Source organism: Monomorium pharaonis, chromosome 7 (genome assembly GCF_013373865.1).
Source record: "Monomorium pharaonis isolate MP-MQ-018 chromosome 7, ASM1337386v2, whole genome shotgun sequence".
NCBI lineage: Eukaryota > Metazoa > Arthropoda > Insecta > Hymenoptera > Formicidae > Monomorium > Monomorium pharaonis.
Window position 1 is genome coordinate 93,998 of NC_050473.1, and position 18,823 is coordinate 112,820.

The window sequence follows — 18,823 nt, forward strand, 5'->3', positions numbered from 1 at the left end:
ATCAAACACCTCAGCCAGAATTGCGTAAACATTTAGTGTTAGCTCGTGGTAGCGTTTTCTTTTTTTAGTCTTTCGAATCGGTAATAAAAAGCTAAATAACGATTTACTGGCTTCCGGTAGACAATTATCAGACGCGCAGCTGCAAGCGGCGAATCTCTTGGGAGATCTCTCGAACGGACGTTAAACCGTTAAATCCAGGGAAGCCGTCGAAGTGTTCGACGTGACAAAATTATATCTCCTCTTTTGCAGCGCCTTCAATCCTTCATTTAACAGTCACGAGTGACAATTTTATTTCCAAGTACCCCGAACGTTCCTGGATACGCAGCGACGCAGGGAGGCGGAGGGGGGAGGGGAAGAGGGGAAGGTAGATTTTCCAAAGGCACTCGAGACTTTCGAGAAACGCCGGAAGTTCCGGCTTTCCGATAATACTCGAAGCAATTCGAATCTTTACGTTCGACGAAATTGTTTGAAAACTTTCAGGAGGAGAGAATTCGAATCGGCCATCGCCTAGACGCGAATCTTCCCCATCGTAATCATCGCCGCGATGGATTTGCCTCTCCTCTCTCTCCGTCGCGATCGGCGGAACGATCCCGGATGATGGGAGCGTTTATCGCCTCTCTCGCAGCGCGGCGGATAATTTCTTCGGCGCGAGGGGGAAAGGGGAGGGGGAGGAGGGCAATCGCGCGGCGGCGCGTGTCGGAAGGCGGTTATTATAACGCGTCGCGAGCTGCATAACAGATGAACCGATCGAAGGGGAAGCGAGATTGTCGAGGTGTCCAGACGTCGGATTCAGATATCTCTCGGCCCCGTAGGAACGTGTCTGGAAGACCGAGGCGTTTTCGTTCTCGCTCTATACGCGCGGGAAGACGCGCGCTCGCTGCGGTCGCTGATATCCGTTATAATGAACCTGATACCGCGCGAGTCGCGGTCGGCTCGATCTGCTGCCAGGCTCCGGCCGAGCCGAGCGAATCGAACCCGCGTTTCCTGCTGCGGCTTCTCGATAAGTAATTCGATAGAACTGTGCGTCACAGTGCCCGCCGTCGTCTTTCGCGGCGGGGAAAACTTCGTGTGCCCGCCTTTAAAAGCAGTTTCTGGCGCGGAAGAGAGTAGACGTCGTCGTCGACGTTTTCTCTGGAAAAAGTCTGTCTCTTTCTTTCTCTCTTTTCGTATGATATGCGCGGAGAAACTGTATCGTTCTCTCTCTCTCTCTGTCTTTCTCAATTTCTCTCTCTCTCTCTCTCTCTCTCTCTCTCTCTCTCTCTCTCTCTCTCTCTCTCTCTCTCTCTCTCTGTCTTGCCCCCTCGAGCGAGATCCATCTCGCGACCTGACGGGCGTCGCGAGGATCGGACGTCCTGTGATGGAAACTTTTCCTTGGAAACTGCCGGAGAAAAATTACACAATTTCTCCTTCTCTCCCTCCTTCGACAGAATAAAACCGAAATCTGAATTTCAACATGTTTAGCGAATTTTTAATAGATGGTACAATGAGAGAGAAAAAAATTGTTGCAGTAACTAGAATGTCACTATAATTTACGATCATTTCTTTTGCCCAATTATATTTTTATAATTACTTAACAATATAAATTACAGTTCGTTTAAATTATATTAAATTCTTATAATAATAATATTTGTCTATACAACTTATAATATGATTGCTACAATCAGAATGGAGATTTTAATATTAATAAGTTATACATTATAAAATAATTACTATATAAAAATGATATCCCTGACTGGAATTATTTTACCTTGCAATTACAATCGCAAACATCATACATTTTTTCAGTATATCCATTGGTGAGAGAGTTGTTTAATATACTGGTCGCACGAGACTATATATACAAGAGCTCACTTTGCATCATAGTTAATTGATACATCCGGAAATCACAAAATTCCATTTGCGATTTTTAAATACATTGCGCAATAATAATTTCGCAAAAATCGCTCGAAAATCACAAAGCGGTTAATAAAATACGTCGAAAGCGTATGAAATTGTGAACGGGATGCCGTTCTCTGGGGGAGGAATTCAACGCGTGAATAATAGATCGTTCAAAGTAGGCTTCGGGCTTGCCGCAAAGTTACTTTCGCGAAAGTAACGTCGCGTTAAATATGCGAATAAAGAAACGGGAGGGGGAGACGCGAAACTATTTATCGCGGCGCGGCGCCGGCGGACGTTTCTTTACCGAAGCCATCTCCTGCATAATTGCCCAAGTTTAAGAAGGTATCGGCAGAGGAGCGCCATAGAAAATCCATCGGCATTAAGGGCGGAACTTAGGGCTCGCAGTTTCCGGCGTACATAAGCGGCGAGACAGCATGGGAGGGAGGGGGGGGGAGGAGAGAGGAAGCCTCTCGAACGTCATTACTTATTCCCGCGGAACCTGGTGACGACAGATTTATCGGGTGAAAAATTCACGAAAGGGAGGGTGGGAGGAGGGGGAGGGGAAGCGCCGCGCACTGTCTTCGGTTTCGGACTGCCAAATGGGAAAACGTTGTTCCTGTTGCGGCGAGATTGCCGGGGACCGGGAACGTCAGTTCGTCCGGTCCACGAGAGAGAGAAAGAGAGAGAGAGAGAGAGAGAGAGAGGCTCGAGAAAGTACGCGCCGCAAATAAATCGACGTGACCGATATCTCCCTTCGTCGTCGTCGTCGTCGTCGAAGAATACCCATCTTCTGCATGAAGGGAGAGGGGGAGGGAAGGAGAAAAAAGGAGGACCGCTGTTTACGGAAGCCGCGAATAATTTAGACGCCCAGACGGGAGATAGCCTTTTTTCCCCTTTCTTCTTTTTTTTTCTAACTTCTTCCTCCCCTATTTTCGCGATATCTCCCGACGCGTAGCGGGGAACGGGGGTGAAATCTTTACGCGCGCGCGAGCTACTAAAATTAATTACATTCTGTACGCCGCAGATTGGGCTCTTAAGCGGGTTACGGGGGGGGGGGGGGGTTAATAAATGTATGGTAATAAATATACGGTAAATTTTCGTTTTTTTACTTTTTCAAAGCAAGTACCTCGATATATGACATGGAGGCGCGCGCGCGATTTCGTTTGAAGCTCGAGCGCTTATTTATTAGTTGCAATTTACACGAAATATCGCTAGGAGATGTGAAATTAATAAGCGAATCGATTAGAATTCCGCGCGGATGTGCGATCGTCCGATCTCACGTCGATATCAATCTCCAGCGGGAGAGAAGATTTCAGAGTGCGTGGCAAACGCGCTTCGCGGTCGGCGAGATAAAATCGCCGATGCGAGGCCTTTTTTTCCTCCGCTCTTTATCTTTAGACCCGACGTGTCCTCCCTCCGTCCTTTCGGCGGACGTTCAGTTATTCGACTATCCGGGGAGTACGCAGCAGGATGTGCGCGTTTGCGATATGAAATTTTCCGTCGACTCTCTCCGTTTAATCGTATCGGGCGCGTTGAATCTACGCCGGAGCGTCTCGATGGGTTTTCTTTTCTCCCCTCCTCCCCTCCCCCTCCTACCCCCTCGACATCCGCAACGCCGATTGTGTTCGGGGTAGCATGACGAGCAGCCGGATGGAGCGCCGATGGGCGGCGGATAGATCGCGATAGGCGCGATAAGTGGACGTATCGTTAAGACGGTTAGACACACGTCGAATCTGCGATTTCGATCGTGACGGCGACTTAATGGACGCGCGTGACTAACCTACCCCCCCCCCCTCCCTTTTCGTTCTCCTCCACCTCGCGCGCTGTCAAAGTCGTTGACACCGGAGGAGCCGAGAGAGATCATTGATCGCGCGTGTCGCTTGCACATATATAAATATAATACGGCGCGCTTGCCGAGAGTTAGCTGATGCTCGAAGGAAGGCGAGCTCCGAAGGATGTTTCGGGAGGTGAGAGATCAATACCTGGCAGACCAATGGGTATAGATGCGAATGAAAAAAAGAAAGAAAAGAGGAAAAAGGTGGCGGGGTGAGGGGGAGGAAGAAGAGGAGCGAGAAACGTACGTAGGTAAGCGAAAGGAGGAATCGGAACGTAAATTGCGATACGTGGCACGTGACCGTTCGAAGCTGTGTGTTACGACTGACGATACGAGGACGGGGGAAAGAGGGGGAGGGAGGGAGAAAGGGAAGCGCGTTAATTTGAACGCGAACAGGAACAATGGATCATCGTTCGCCGCAGCGCTCTTGTATCACGTCCGCCGCCTTTTTATTCCCTCGCGTTCGTGTGCGCGCGTCAAAAACGTTTCGAGAGAAACCCGACGCGAGGAGAAGGATCGCGAGGCGCACCATTGGTCTTCGATTCAAGGACCGTGCGGCGCGCGGCTGCGCCGGCAACCTTTGATTTACCGATCTATGCAAATCGGAGGAGAGCATAATCCAATAATCGCGCGTGGAATTATATTCCCGGCCGGTTCCCATGCACCGTAACGCGCGGCGCGGCGCGTTACGGGGAAACTGACTGACTCACTCGCCGGCAGTCAATTACACACGAATTGGGGCCCCCGCGAGTTACTTTAATTAAGCGTTTAATTCCTCGTTTAATCCCGCGGAGAGCCGCCGGGTCACGCGGGCGTTTTGTAACCCTCGCTCGCAAAAGGCGGCGCGAGTTTCTGTGATCCCGCGCGACTTAACGCGCGCGCGTTTCGAGGGGCAGGGCGGAAGGGCAGAGGTCCTTAATGAGGAGACGGAGGAGAAGAGAGGGGGGGGGGGGATAGAGAATATTACGCGCTGAATACTTCAGCGTACCTCGGGAAACGGAATTTGCGCTCTTTATTTAACGAAGTGTCCGATTTACAGTCGCATCCTAAGCTTCTTAAGAGCGCGATGAAAACGAACAATTTAGTTCAATTGATTTAAATTTCAGCTTGAATCGTGATTCAGGTCATCCGATTAAGAATTTGCCTCATCCCCCTCCCCTCCCCCTCCCGGCCGCCGCTATCAAAAGCGGCTGCTCCCCGCTAGGAAGCGAAATTAATAAGGAAACCCGGGTGTATATACGGGAGAAAATTAGAATCTTGACGCGCGCGGTACGCTCTGGCAGTATGTTTACGACAATTTACGATATTACGCTCTGCAACGGCATTGAAAGAGAGAAAGAGAGAGGGACAGGTAAAAACCGCAGGTTGCCCCAAGTTTTACTACTGACCGTTTCAACACCGCTCGATAGAATGACGTGAAAGGACCGGCGAAATGGAGATTCCAAGAGATTTTACAGAGAGAACGGGAGCCTTGTAAAAATTTATGTTCCCACTGATATTTGTTGCTCTTCTATTTTTTTTTTCTTTTTGCGTTACCGAGTATTTTTAATTTCCGCCAGAAATTTGTTGCCGAGAACAACAAGCCGCGAGAACGCGAGAGCGCCGATAAAACGAGACTCTTTATCATCCGTTTGCAAAAAAAAAAAAAAAAAAAAAAACGGAAACGGCGAACGGAAACGCAAAACTCTTTGTGCGATCAGCACACGGGGATTTTCCCGAAAGCCGAAACGCTTTCATAATTAAAAACGCGGAAATTGTGTGGTCCCTGCAAGAAGAAAAAAAAAACAAAAAGAAGGAATCGGACGTCAAGATAACTCTCGAGAGATTCGAGGCGATTTTCTCGCTAGGTTCGCGCGCGAGATGCAGGGAGACAATTTTTGTTTCACCGCTTGCCGGCCACACGTTGCGTCCTCTCGTTGACGGGCCATCGCGTCGCCGTGCGACCGGCAAGCGGTGAAATTTTTGCGGAGAGCGCACCGCGCTGGACGCGTCACGACGTGGCCGTATATTATATCGCCCGTGGAATTATTCAATTTTAATCCCGCGTCACACGCCGCGCGACCGCGAGATCCCATCCCCCGTGCGCCTGACACACGCGTCTCTTTCCTCTTTTTCCCGCGCGAGCGGGACTTACGCCGTCCCGCAAGTGCAACGTGCATTGTCAGGAACGGTACGGTGTACTCATTGTGCGGCACGTTATCGTGCGATACTGATGGAATGCGCGGGAGGGTGTACGTGAAAGAATAAATAAAGAATTTTTGTGCCGTAATCGCATGTGCAATGTTTAATGTAAATACGGAGGAAAAAAATATTATGATGAACATAATATCTCCTGTAACTCGATCGTTTGGAGGCCGTCAGCATTTTTTAAAAATGCGACGGCACATTTTCATTACCGTAGTAATGCAGCTTGTGGAAGAGAAAAACAAATTCGACATATACGTATGGTGACTTTAAACATAATAAATACATGTGATATTCTCATATAATTAAATTTTTCTAAATGAAAACGCTGATGATCTCCAAAGCTCGTGAAATAAACGTTAAATCCTTTTGGTTTCTTTTTTTTTTAACATTATGGAAAGCAATAGAGATATTCTGAATGATCGAGTTACGTTCTGTATAACGGCTAACACCGGGATGCGTAATTACATGTAAATATTAATATATGCGTACATATTTATCTGCCTGTATAGTACGTATGACATATAAAATTTGACGTGCGTTTGATCCGATTAAATATTGTCTATTCTATTGTGGGGTAGTTTAATGGCATGCTGAATTTCCGTCCAAGTGCCAATTCAGCGTGCCGTCGTGGCTTTTCACGTTTATTACAGCTTATGCATTTGCGATACGGCCGTAAAGTTCGTATTTTCCTACGCTTTCAGGGATCCTCGGCGATTGTTCTGAAGTGCGGCCGCCGCAGTGGGGAACCGTCAGGGAGAGGGTCCTTCAGGACGGTACTCTGCAGATTGTCTACTCCTGCGAACCTGGCCGTAAACTCAAGGGTCACAAGATAGCGACTTGCACTGCCGACGGCTGGGACCATTCCGTCCCGAAATGCGTCCTTCGTAAGCTGTTATCTCTACTTTATAGATCGCGTCCCGGCGCGAGATCATCGCAATGAGGATTCATTCTCGTCAAGATTAATTTTGAATTTACGATACATCAATGATCCGAGGAACTTTCTTTTTGAAGGGGAAAAATATACGCGTTGAATGCATGTGTATTTACGGTCAAATAAAAAATAAGAAATAGATCTGAACTAAACAGATCAGAGAGGAATGTTAATAATATTTTATTAGTGCTTAGACAAAGTTATAATGTACGTTACGAATGTGTTTAAATGTAATCAAATAATTCACGTAATATATTTTTATCGTCTATAATTATATGTCTGATATCGTAGATAAAATTTAAGGTCAAAGATTGCGAATTATCACGGAATCTCGTTACATCAATCTCCATGAATCTCTGGCTCAATTGACGTTCGTTTGTTCGTGGAACGTATTTATCGCCTTCTTCAGCTATAACAGCGGCGACTAATCGTCGCCTCGATGATTATTCATTCGTTGACCCGAGGATTTGTACACCGCGTCCAATTATTGCGGTAAATCAGCCCGTATTATTCGGAAATTGCATTTTATTTCGTGCAATTTCGCCAGTAATTTTCCACTTATATTGTTTAGAACAATTCAATTATTTGTACCGGATGACTTAATTAACACTATTTGCAAATCGCGCGTCTATTCCGGACACGTCCGCATTAAGGAAATTGTTTTCAATTACCTTTCGAATTGGAATCCGAGTTGGATTAACGATTCGCGCATATCACGCGCGTATAACGCGCGGCGGTCTCCGGTATGTCCATAGCTATGCGGCATTATACTAATTTGATCGACGTAAGTCAATTATCCACATGAAAGGGAGCTTAACTCCTCGTGCCCGGCTCGGGGCTGAAGCCTCGACGCGCGCGTGTTCAATAGACTGACGGACAAATCCGTTTACCGCGAGACACCGTGCTGTCGAAATAAAGGGAGCCCGCGTTCCGTCAAACTCTCCGCCCTTAATACCGTAACGCGAGTCGCGCGGTTTTGCTTACTCAATCGGCCACCGAGCTCATGATCGACAGACGGAGATCGCTGGATACGACGAGATTAAACTCCCGCTTCTTTTCATTGCACTCGTTCCGATTGCGACATTCGCAACGAACGATTTCAGAGATAAATCTCATTTCAATGTATCTATCACTGAAAAGCGCTATTTTTTGTTCTTTTTTTAAACAATTATAAAATTTATGAGATGTATAATTACTTTACAGGGGAAAATAAAAAAAGGTCACGCCTGTGTGAAAGGAAACGCTATTTGTATCGATTAGATATTTTATTCCGTTAATTTAATCTGGAATTATATGTAAAATTGCAGTTTTGTAAAAGGGACGGGCGCGGAAGGAAGGCGAGGGGGGTAGAGATATGTCAGAAAGAGTCCCGAAAGTTTCGAGGAACAATTCACCCAAGACGCCCATTTCTATGATTTGTGGAAACACGACTTTACCGTGGGATTCAATTTTCACCGATGCTCAAGTTATCGGCATATCTTAAGCCGGGAGGGTTGGCGTTGCTCCCGAGACTGCGAATATATAGGGTGTCTTTGCGCACCCTCTCGAAATCGGCGTAGAACTTTTTTAATTAAAAAAAGAAACGAAAGGAAAAAAGAGAGAGAAACGGAGATGAAAGCAGCGAACGGATTATTTATTTCAGCTTGTAACTGCATGCTCCACCGCGCCGGTTTATCATTCGTATTATCAGATAATTGATTTTATCTCCTTTCACATATATTTACGCATACATCTCTCTCTCTCTCTCTCTCTCTCTCTCTCTCTCTCTCTCTCTCTCTCTCTTTCTCTCTCTCTCTGTGTCGTTAAACCGACAAGAGAGATATCGACGCGCGATATCGAAACCAATATTTAACAAACGCTTATAAATCACGTTACTTATAAATCGCGCGACGCTGATCGCGTACGTTTATCCGGCCTCCCCTCGGACGCTGCCGCCGCAGCATCCGTTTCCTCTCTCGGCCTCTCCGGACCAAAAACGACGGGGACGGAATTCCCCCGAACGGGGGAAAATTCGTGGCGTGGCGTTTCGGTGCTTCCAGGAACGCGCCTCGTTCCGTCGGGCGGCACGAGATTCGCCGACACGGCATAGCTCGCATTCGCCTCCTCCCGTGGAGATAAGCCGCCGAGTCATACACCCGCTCGAACCGGTGTTGCGGACATATGTACATACGTACGCGTTCACCACCATCCTCCTGCCCTTCTGGGACTGCGACTTCGGTCGGGATAAGCCCGGAGTGTGCTTGACGAGAGAGGAGCTTGCGTGCGTCAGCTCGTGCTTATTCAATTAATAGGTGCACGTTGTGTCTGTAAATTGTTCGGAAGTGTCCGTTAGAAAAAAAATAAACCTCTTTTATTTCTTGTGCTCTTTGCATATCGATTTAACGTTAAACTTATTATTGCACGTATATACACGAAAAGAACGGTTTAGTCGAAGTGTCTAGAAATTTAATTAATTACAGGTTGTAAAATAATTTTGTTAGACTGACAAAAATATATAACTGCGAAATTGAATTAAAAATAGAGAGAGCTCTTTAGAATTCTGAGGTGACATTTTTCGCAATAAAATTTTCATGGGTTTTTAAGGTGCTTGTAGCATTGTTATGTTGATAATCAATATTTGGAATATTATTTTTAGCTTGACAATTTTCAGTCCGACAATCATATCGACACGCAATTTACAGAACTGAAGAATATAATAGCAAGTACGAAAAGCCGTTTTGATCGAAAGATGACATTTCTTCTTACTTTCTTGTTACTCGAAAATATAGCGAGAGATAAATCGAAAGAACGCGAGACGCTGGAATTACACAAAAAGGATCGGAAAGCAAAAAATCTGGCTCGTCATCGTAACTCCCGATTAACGCGAACAAGTTGAAAATAATTACCGCGAGAAATAGTTATCTTTTTTCATCTCTGGATTAAGCGGAAGTGCAGATTTTTGCAGGAAACTAATCTTACGGCGGATTTACGTGAGCACTCGATGTACGCGTTATCTGGATGCGGGAACACATGTGAAAAATTCATTATCTAATGGCAATCTCATACATAACGCGATAAAAGGTGCACAAGATGCATCCGTTCCCGCGTTGGATCACTGTATTAATCCGTAATGTAACGCCATAACGCCGGAATACCTCTAGAAACATATTTTTGCACAGTGAAATTCTATTCAAAGTCCATTTGGCGGTTGTGTATGAGACTGACGAGAATTTAATTAAAATTCCTTTAATTATAATTGCAAAATGAATATTTTATTTGTGCTAGTACAACGCGCTAATGATTTCGCGCTAATGAAAGCGAATATTTACGTTTATTATGCATTAACAATTTGCGGGCGATTATATTATTCTATTCTCTATTTCGCGAAATAGGAGAGATTTAACTGACATTTCGTTATACGTGTCCTGTGCACCCGCTGTTTAGATAATCCATTACGACGTTTCCGTAACGACCTCTATCTCGGCGATCAACCAATCGTCCCGGACAACAAGTTACAAAGCGCAAAGGATCGTTTTAAGACGCTAGAGAGGACGGACGATTTAAAGAAGCGCAGAAAAACGAAGGAGGGCAAGAGGAAAAAGAAGAGGAAGAGGCCGGCGCAGGCGAAATCTTCCTCGAGACTACCGACGGCAACAAGATTAAATGAAACCGTGGTGTCCCAACTGGATGTCAGCTGCTTCGCGAGGAAGAGCCTAGGAAAGGGACTCATCAAGGCCCCTTCGATCGAGCATGCTCGTCCTGCCAAATACGCCAGGTTCCAAAATGATGAACATTTTCTTCGGCTGGAAAAGATAACAGACAAAATCAATATCGACTTTCTCTCACTCTATGTATATATAAATATGTTAATTTAGTTATATATACATTTATATATAGTATATATAACAGGTACTAATTTAAACAAATAATTAATGTAATTGTATAAGGAGGGGTGTAACAGTTAAAAAATACGATAACTAAATTGAATTTTCCGTCACCTTTTCCGCGAGCTGTGGCTTAAGAATATTTTTTTTATTCATTCTAAAATTTAAATTCTTTTCATTTAAAATTCTTCTCAATTTCGACTGGCTTAATTCTCCTTTGTAGTCTAAGGTATTTTTACAAATGACACAATTACGGAAAAAGGCTCGAGTATTTCGTTTCACCCCAATTTCAACTTCACGACTTTACTTTAATTATGGATATAAAAAAGTTCTTGTTACTCGAAAGAAATTTATGTGCGGTTATCTCAAAAATACGTAATTAGAAGATATATATAAAATTACATAAGAAATGTTATTTAAAGGTCCTGCTGTAATCTTCGTCAATTTTGTTCAATTTTATCTTAAGAGGATCTTACCTATTTTACTGAAGAATTGTGGAATAAACTATCGCACGATTTATCGTACGACGCTAATGCGACATAAAACTACAAAGGAGTAATATCTATACATATACATACATCCAAGCGTTGAATAATAGAACGTGTATTGTTCTATAGGAGGAGAAACGTCCTGCCGCCGTACAATCGATACATCGTTGCGGTCTACGAGTGCGCGGATGGTTACGTTTTCGTGGACTCGACGACCGACAGGCTTTTTTGCAGTAACGGCACCTGGCTCGGACGTCGTCCGAAATGCGTGAGGGACAATCGTAAGCGTCAATATAAAATACTCAGCGCAACAATTTCCAAATACACAGCAGAGCAATTCTGCGAGCTTACGCATACCTCAATTACATTTTTCAATCCAATATCCACATGAGAATCTATCATCGGTGCAGTTTGTGCGTGACCCGTATGAAACGTGAAATGCGCTTGCTGTTTCAGAATTGCCCAGGGATACGGTGAAACGTTGCGATCAGGGGGCAAGCGAATGCGAGCACGTGTGCGAGGATACGTCGAGCGGCATAAAGTGCTCCTGCTTCGATGGCTTTCGAGCTAAAGGACCGTCCTGTATCGGTAATCCATACGCCCACAGCCGTACACAAATTCACCCCGCTGCATATTCCGCATTTTTATATCTTTTGAGGAAAAGTCAAGCTCGCGCACATCTCTCTCTCTTCCTCTCTTCTTTTTTCCCCCTCTATCTATCTATCTATCTATCTATCTATATATCTATCTCTCTCTTACCTTACCCTCGACATGCGATATTTCCGTCGACATTCTCCGCGAAATTCGCGTGCCGTCTTTGTACTATTGACTACCTGCTCGATATCGATTCGAAGTTGTACCCCCGACTGTTTTCGACGTTTTCCTTCGACGTGCCGGTTTTTCATTCCGCAAATTCATGGAATCCGCCGTGGCGGGAGCACACGCCGGAAGAAATGCCCGCGTCGCGAGACGTCTCGCGGAAGGTGAGGATAATTTTTCACGGCGGGGGATATACATTACGTGCGCACGAGCGCGGTATTATTTCGGCGCACTTCGGGAAACGTGTGTGCGCCCGCATGGACCGTCTTCGTAATCGCGAGTATCGGTTTTGCCGCTTATCGGATTATTTAAGAGTCAGATTCCGCATATTGTTGCGCGCGCGAGATATCGAGCTTAAAACCTGTTGTCGGGAACTCGGCGGGGGGAGGAGGAAAAATATTTCTCCGCGTTTACCGGAGTTTTCTGTTTTACCGTTTTTCTTCCCCCTTCGTCCCCGCCTTGTAATCACGCGGCGTGTTTGCGGATCGTATCGCATATTGTTGCCCCGATGATTGCCCGATCAGCGTGTAACGTTGCAGCCCGGGGTGCTGCTGCAACACGCGATATCCTGACGCACGCCGATAATACGCGATCGCTGCCGTCGAAATCCCTCACTCCGAATCAATCGCCCGCGCTCGGCGATAAAGCGCTAAATACCTGCACACGTTACATAAAATAAATTCCGAAGATACCCACCTTCCGCCTCGGCGCAAATTAATTATCCAATTTGGCCCGTCGTTTTATCCGTCGTGTTAAAAAACTTCATCAATCTCCGTGTAAAAAAAAAGAGAGAGAGAGAGAGAGAGAGAGAAAAAGAGAGAAAGAGAGAAAGAATGAAACGAAAGTTATAGGAATGTTTGACAATTTAATTACGATGTTATTACGCCGTGGAAAATATAAAGCTGCCAAGTGGTGAAAATTCGATTATCTGAGCTGCCTTTTCTCTCTGATATTCCCGCAGACATCGACGAGTGCGCGGAAGGCATTGCGAAATGCGGCGATATTTGCCGCAACGAGCCCGGCTCGTACTCCTGCGAGTGCCGTCGTGGTTTTCAGCTGGGGGCCGACGGCCGCTCCTGCCAAGGTTAGTCATACACGCCCAGGGAGAAAGGTATCTTTTGACTAAATATTTGCCAACCGGTCGTCGTTGCCTCTTTGTATATCGGTAGTTTTTCCATTTACGTTCTACACGTGTCTACGTCACGTTCGAAGGTCCTCCGTAGCATCGGGAGGCGAATTATTTCCGCGGTCTTTGATTCAATGTGTTTCATAAACGGACTTGTCTCTCGTGGGAAAAAACTCACTGTACGTCATTGCACAACACAGACGTCAATGAATGCCTGCCGAACAACGGGCACGGGCCCTGCCAGGGCGCTTGTCGCAATCTCGACGGTGGCTACGAGTGCAGTTGCGCGGATATCCCTGGGTACAAATTAGCCGCCGACAATCACACCTGCGAGGACATCGACGAGTGCGCGCTGAACAACGCCGACTGTTCTCACCTGTGCCTGAACACGCCCGGGAGCGTCTTCTGCCTCTGCCCGGACGGTTTTTATTTGACGAACGACTGGAAGACCTGCCAGGGTAAACGAATATCTCGTGCTTGTATCGTTTCGGTCGATCGTCTTCTATTTTCAAGCCTGTTAATTATGGATATTCATTATCTTGCCATCCTGTAAATTATTCAAATGCTCATAGTTTGATTGCGTTATTGCATTAACTTTTTTATAATTAGACTTTTCTTCATAATTTAAATCGATCGATTTTACGATATTTAGAATCTCTTTTATATATATCTAAAACCTCCTCCCTTAAGTCTATTAAAGTTTTATTTAAACTCAAAAGGCGAACATTATAAAAAATCTGATTTATATATTTTTTTCTTCTGCAAAAAGAAACAAACGTAAGTTATCTTCCTTCTTCAGATATTAATGAATGCGAGACAATACCGAAGATATGTGCGGAGAATACCGTGTGCGAGAACACAATGGGCTCGTACAAGTGTACAAGTAAGGTACATCCGCACGTGGTGACGAAGATCCTTCGAGAAAAGGATTACGACGATGAGAATGAGGATGACGAAGACGAGGACAATAACAACGACGACTACGGAGAACAGATTACCGAAGTTCCGCAGAGTCCGAAGTGCGAGAATGGCTTTAAGAGAAACGAAAATTTGGAGTGCGTCGGTAAATACTCATCAGACTATTTAAATTCGCTGCCAATAATGTAATTCACGATACGGTAAAGTCCCGATAATAATAAGCCAATTGAAATATGATGTCTACTGTCTACATATCGGTGTTTTTGAAAATATTGAGATTTTTAACTTTTCGCTTTTTAATTTTCTCACCGAGAGAAAAAATTGTGCGGTAATCATAACGTCACTATAATTTATAGTCACTTTTCAATTCAATTTTTAATTTAGTTATTTAATCATATATGAATTACAGTTTATTTAAGCTATAACAAGTCGTCGTAATTATAATATTGATCTATGTAACTTGTGATTGCCATAATCAAAATCTAGATTTTAATACAGTAAGTAATATGTACTATATATAATTATTCTTACCAATATATATATATATAATCATTTTACTATACAAATATCACACATTTCTTCTCAACGTAAGTATTTTTTCCAATGTAAAAAGAATAAAATAAAATTTCAAACGTTAAAATTGCTCTCAATTTTAGAAAGTGAGATTACGGCGTTTTTTCTTGACATGTTTTTCATCGCGTTGATTGTTTTTTTTTAGATATAAACGAGTGTGTCGAGAGTGAATCTCACGGCTGCCAGCACGAGTGCGTGAACGAGCTGGGCGGCTACCGTTGCGGCTGTCGACCTGGTTACGAGCTCGAGGTGGACGGCGCGACGTGCAAGGACGTGGACGAGTGCGAGGGGTCACCTCACCCGTGTTCGCACATCTGCCGCAACACCGTCGGCGCGTACGAGTGCGAGTGCCCTGCGGGTCTCGCGCTGACGAACGACAGCGCGACCTGCGTCGAGGAAGCGGTCGGGAACTGCGCCACCCTGACGGAGTCCTGTTCTCACGCCTGCGAGGATACCGCGGGGGGGCCACGATGCGTCTGCCCGATCGGATACGAGCTGTCGGACGACCGTGCGACCTGCATGGACGTTGACGAGTGCGCTCGAGAGGCTCCGTGCTCGCACACGTGCGTCAATCTGGACGGCGGCTTTGTCTGCACGTGTCCGCAGGGTCTGGAGATCCTGGAGCACGTGAGTAAATTTAACTGCACTGACGTAGACGAATGCGGCAGGGACGATCACGGCTGCCAGCATCGATGCGCGAACCTGCACGGCGGATACGAATGCGCCTGCCACCCGGGATTCGCCCTGGACACGGACGGCAAGTCCTGCGTCGACGTCGACGAGTGCGCGGAGGGGTCGCACGAGTGCTCGCACGAATGCGAGAACGAGGGGGGCGCCTACAGGTGCGGGTGTCCTGGCGACATGTCCTTGGACGACACCGGTAGAAACTGCGTTTTCTCCGACTTGTGCAAAATCGCGAATTGCAGCCACGTCTGCGAGAGGATTCGGGACACCTATAGGTGCGTCTGCCGAGAGGGATACGCCTTGCAGAGAGACGGGAGAACCTGCCTGGATACGGACGAGTGTCTCGAGGACGAGCACGATTGTTCGCACGAGTGCGTCAATACACTCGGGAGTTACAGATGCGCGTGTCCGCAGGGTATGAGACTTCTCGAGGACGGTCTCACGTGCGAGGACCCGGTCTGCCCACCGGGACTCCGGCAGGACGAGCGCAGTCAGTGCCAGGATATCGACGAGTGCCTCGAGGACGAGCACGATTGCTCGCACTTGTGCCAAAATGTGTACGCGTCCTACCGTTGCTCGTGTCCGTCCGGCTGGATCCTGGAGGACGACGGTCTCACTTGTGCGAGGCGCGATCCTTGCGCCAACGCCTCGTGCTCGCACTCCTGCGTTCCCGTGTCAGGCACGGGTTACAGGTGCGAATGCCCCCCGGGTTATTTGCTGGACGGGGACACGTGCAGGGACAAGAACGAATGCGAGGACGGGGCGGCGCACGGTTGCAGTCACCACTGCAGGAATCACGATGGTTCCTACTCGTGCTCCTGCCCGGCGGGATTGGAGCTCGGAGAGGATAATCGTACATGCGTGGTCATTCAGGGCGAGTGTGCGAAATCGCAGGAAAATAATAACTGCACTTGCCCCGCTGGATATATTTACTCGCAAGAAGAGCGCGACTGCAAGGACGTCGACGAGTGCCAGGACGAGCGGAAGCACAATTGTTCTCACGGCTGCGTCAACACCGACGGCTCTTACTACTGCGAGTGTCCTTTAGGTTGGCGGCTGCGAGAGGACTCCAAGAGCTGCCAGGAGCCACCGGATGACCCTTGCAAGGATCACGATTGCTCGCACACGTGCGAACGGGACGACGGCCGCGTTCGTTGCGGTTGTCCGGAAGGATACGAGCTAAAGGACGACGGGAAAACCTGCTGGGACGTGGACGAATGCTCCGAAGGTTCTCACGCGTGCAGTCACATTTGCGTAAACGTCGAGGGCGCCTATCGTTGTCAGTGTCCTTCGGGATTTCAGTTGAATGACGATCGCAAGACTTGCCAGGACATCGACGAGTGCTCGTCCGAGGAGGCCGATTGTTCTCACGGTTGTCTAAACACAAACGGTACCTTTAACTGCACCTGTCCCGAGGGATACGTGCTGCAGGATGACGGGAGGACCTGCGACGACGTGGACGAGTGTGTCGCTTCGAACAATCCTTGCTCGCACAGCTGCACGAATCGCAACGGCACTTACGAATGCTCGTGCCCCGCGGGATATCAAATTGCCAAGGACGGCGGGACCTGCGAGGACATTAACGAGTGCGTCCACGATAACGGGGGGTGTTCGCATCTTTGCGCGAACACGGAGGGCGGCGTCGAATGCGCGTGTCCCGAAGGCTACGAGCTACTGAGGGACGACGGCAAGACGTGCGTCGAGATAGACGGGTGTTCCATCGACAACGGGGGATGCTCGCATTACTGTCATCGCGAGGACGGTCGGACGTTCTGCTCCTGCCCGCCGGGAATGGCTCTGTCACCCGAGGACGAGACAGCGTGCGCGTACGAGAACGACTGTCTGCAGGACAACGGCGGCTGTTCCCATCTGTGCTACCACGAGGACGGGAACGTGACCTGCGCCTGTCCGCCCGGGATGATCCTGGCGGAGGATCAGAGGCTCTGCGTGCAAGAGGACGGATGTGCGATCGAAAACGGCGGTTGCTCTCACTTCTGTCACGATCGCGACGGCAACGTGACGTGTTCGTGTCCCGCGGGGATGCTTCTGTCGCGGGACGACGACACCCTTTGCGTTCACGAGAACGGCTGTCTCGTTCGCAACGGCGGATGCTCGGATACCTGCGTCTTCGCGAACAGCTCGGTCGTCTGCGAGTGTCCCGACGGCTACCGTCTGTCGCCGCGGGACAATGCCACCTGCGTGGACATCGACGAGTGCCTGGAGCTTCGGGACAACTGCACCCATCAGTGCTCGAACACTCCTGGCGGCTACGACTGCACCTGCAACGCCGGCTTCTCGCGAAATCCTCAAGAGCCGACTCTGTGCGACGACGTCGACGAGTGCGAGATCGACAACGCGGGATGCTCGCACACCTGCGTGAACCTGGTGGGCGCCTTCAGATGTCAGTGTCCCACGGGACACGTTCTGGAGCGAAACAACAGGACCTGCGTCCTGACGGACGGTTGCCGGCGCGACAACGGGAACTGTTCACATCACTGCCACCAGGTGGACGGTCCCGATGGGATTCCGGGCACACGTTGCACCTGCCCGCTCGGTTTTCGCCTGAGACGCGATCTCCGAACCTGCGAGGATATCAACGAGTGCGAGGAGCTCGAGAACGACGTGGACTCCGGCTGTTCGCACACCTGCGTGAACACCGAGGGCAGCTATCGTTGCGATTGCCCGACTGGCTACGCTCTGTTGCCGGACGACCGGAAGAACTGCGTGGACGTGGACGAGTGCCTGGCCAGCGACCACAATTGCTCTCACGACTGCGTGAACCTGCCGGGCGGCTACGTCTGCTCCTGCCACGAGGGACACTACCTGCATACCGACAACTCTACCTGCCTAGACGCCGACGAGTGTCTCGAGCGGAACGGCGATTGCTCGCATAATTGCACCAACATCATCGGCGGCCACGTCTGCTCCTGCCCAACGGGCTACGAGCTGTCGCAGGACGGAAAGACCTGCGCCGACGTCGACGAGTGCGCGAACGACAACGGCGGCTGCGACCACGAATGCGTCAACACCGCGGGGGCCTTTCGCTGCGAGTGTCCACCGAGTCACGAGTCCTGGCACGGATCCTGTCGGCCGATCGATCCTTGCCGCGATGAAAACGGCGGCTGCGAGCAGATCTGCGCCGTGGTGAACGGTACCGCGTTGTGCTCGTGCGAGAGAGGCTTCCGCAGGGATGAGATCGATGATTCCAGGTGTCGCGATATCGACGAGTGCGAGGCACAACAGCACGGCTGCGATCATATTTGTATCAACAGCCCCGGCTCCTACGAATGTAGATGCAAGGAGGGATTTCGAATGGCAAACTCCACTTGCGTAGGCAAGTAACGTAACCGCTAAGTACATTTATAATACCAGATGTGTCTATCTTTTATACTTTTTCACGAATATCCTCTCATCCGTAAAAATGCAAAAATGTACCTATTCATGGATCTCTGACGTTGAGATGTTTGAAAGACATTCGGAAGCATCCGGTTTGAGATTTTTAATGCAAGATTTCGGTTTAGC

At 48.1% G+C, this 18,823-nt stretch overlaps 1 protein-coding gene across 5 annotated transcripts in view; it reads left to right on the forward strand.

Moving 5' to 3' along the window:
• The window catches only part of LOC105836570 (fibrillin-2), a 46,655-nt gene that overhangs the window by 8,746 nt on the left and 19,086 nt on the right, over positions 1-18,823 (forward strand). For all 5 annotated transcript variants that reach the window (XM_036290383.1, XM_036290385.1, XM_036290384.1 and 2 more), the window contains exons 2-9: positions 6,601-6,783; positions 10,254-10,584; positions 11,311-11,462; positions 11,638-11,769; positions 12,962-13,084; positions 13,327-13,584; positions 13,926-14,189; positions 14,763-18,635. In XM_036290383.1, coding sequence (XP_036146276.1) covers positions 6,601-6,783; positions 10,254-10,584; positions 11,311-11,462; positions 11,638-11,769; positions 12,962-13,084; positions 13,327-13,584; positions 13,926-14,189; positions 14,763-18,635 — 5,316 coding nt within the window. The remainder of the gene's footprint in view (positions 1-6,600; positions 6,784-10,253; positions 10,585-11,310; positions 11,463-11,637; positions 11,770-12,961; positions 13,085-13,326; positions 13,585-13,925; positions 14,190-14,762; positions 18,636-18,823) is intronic.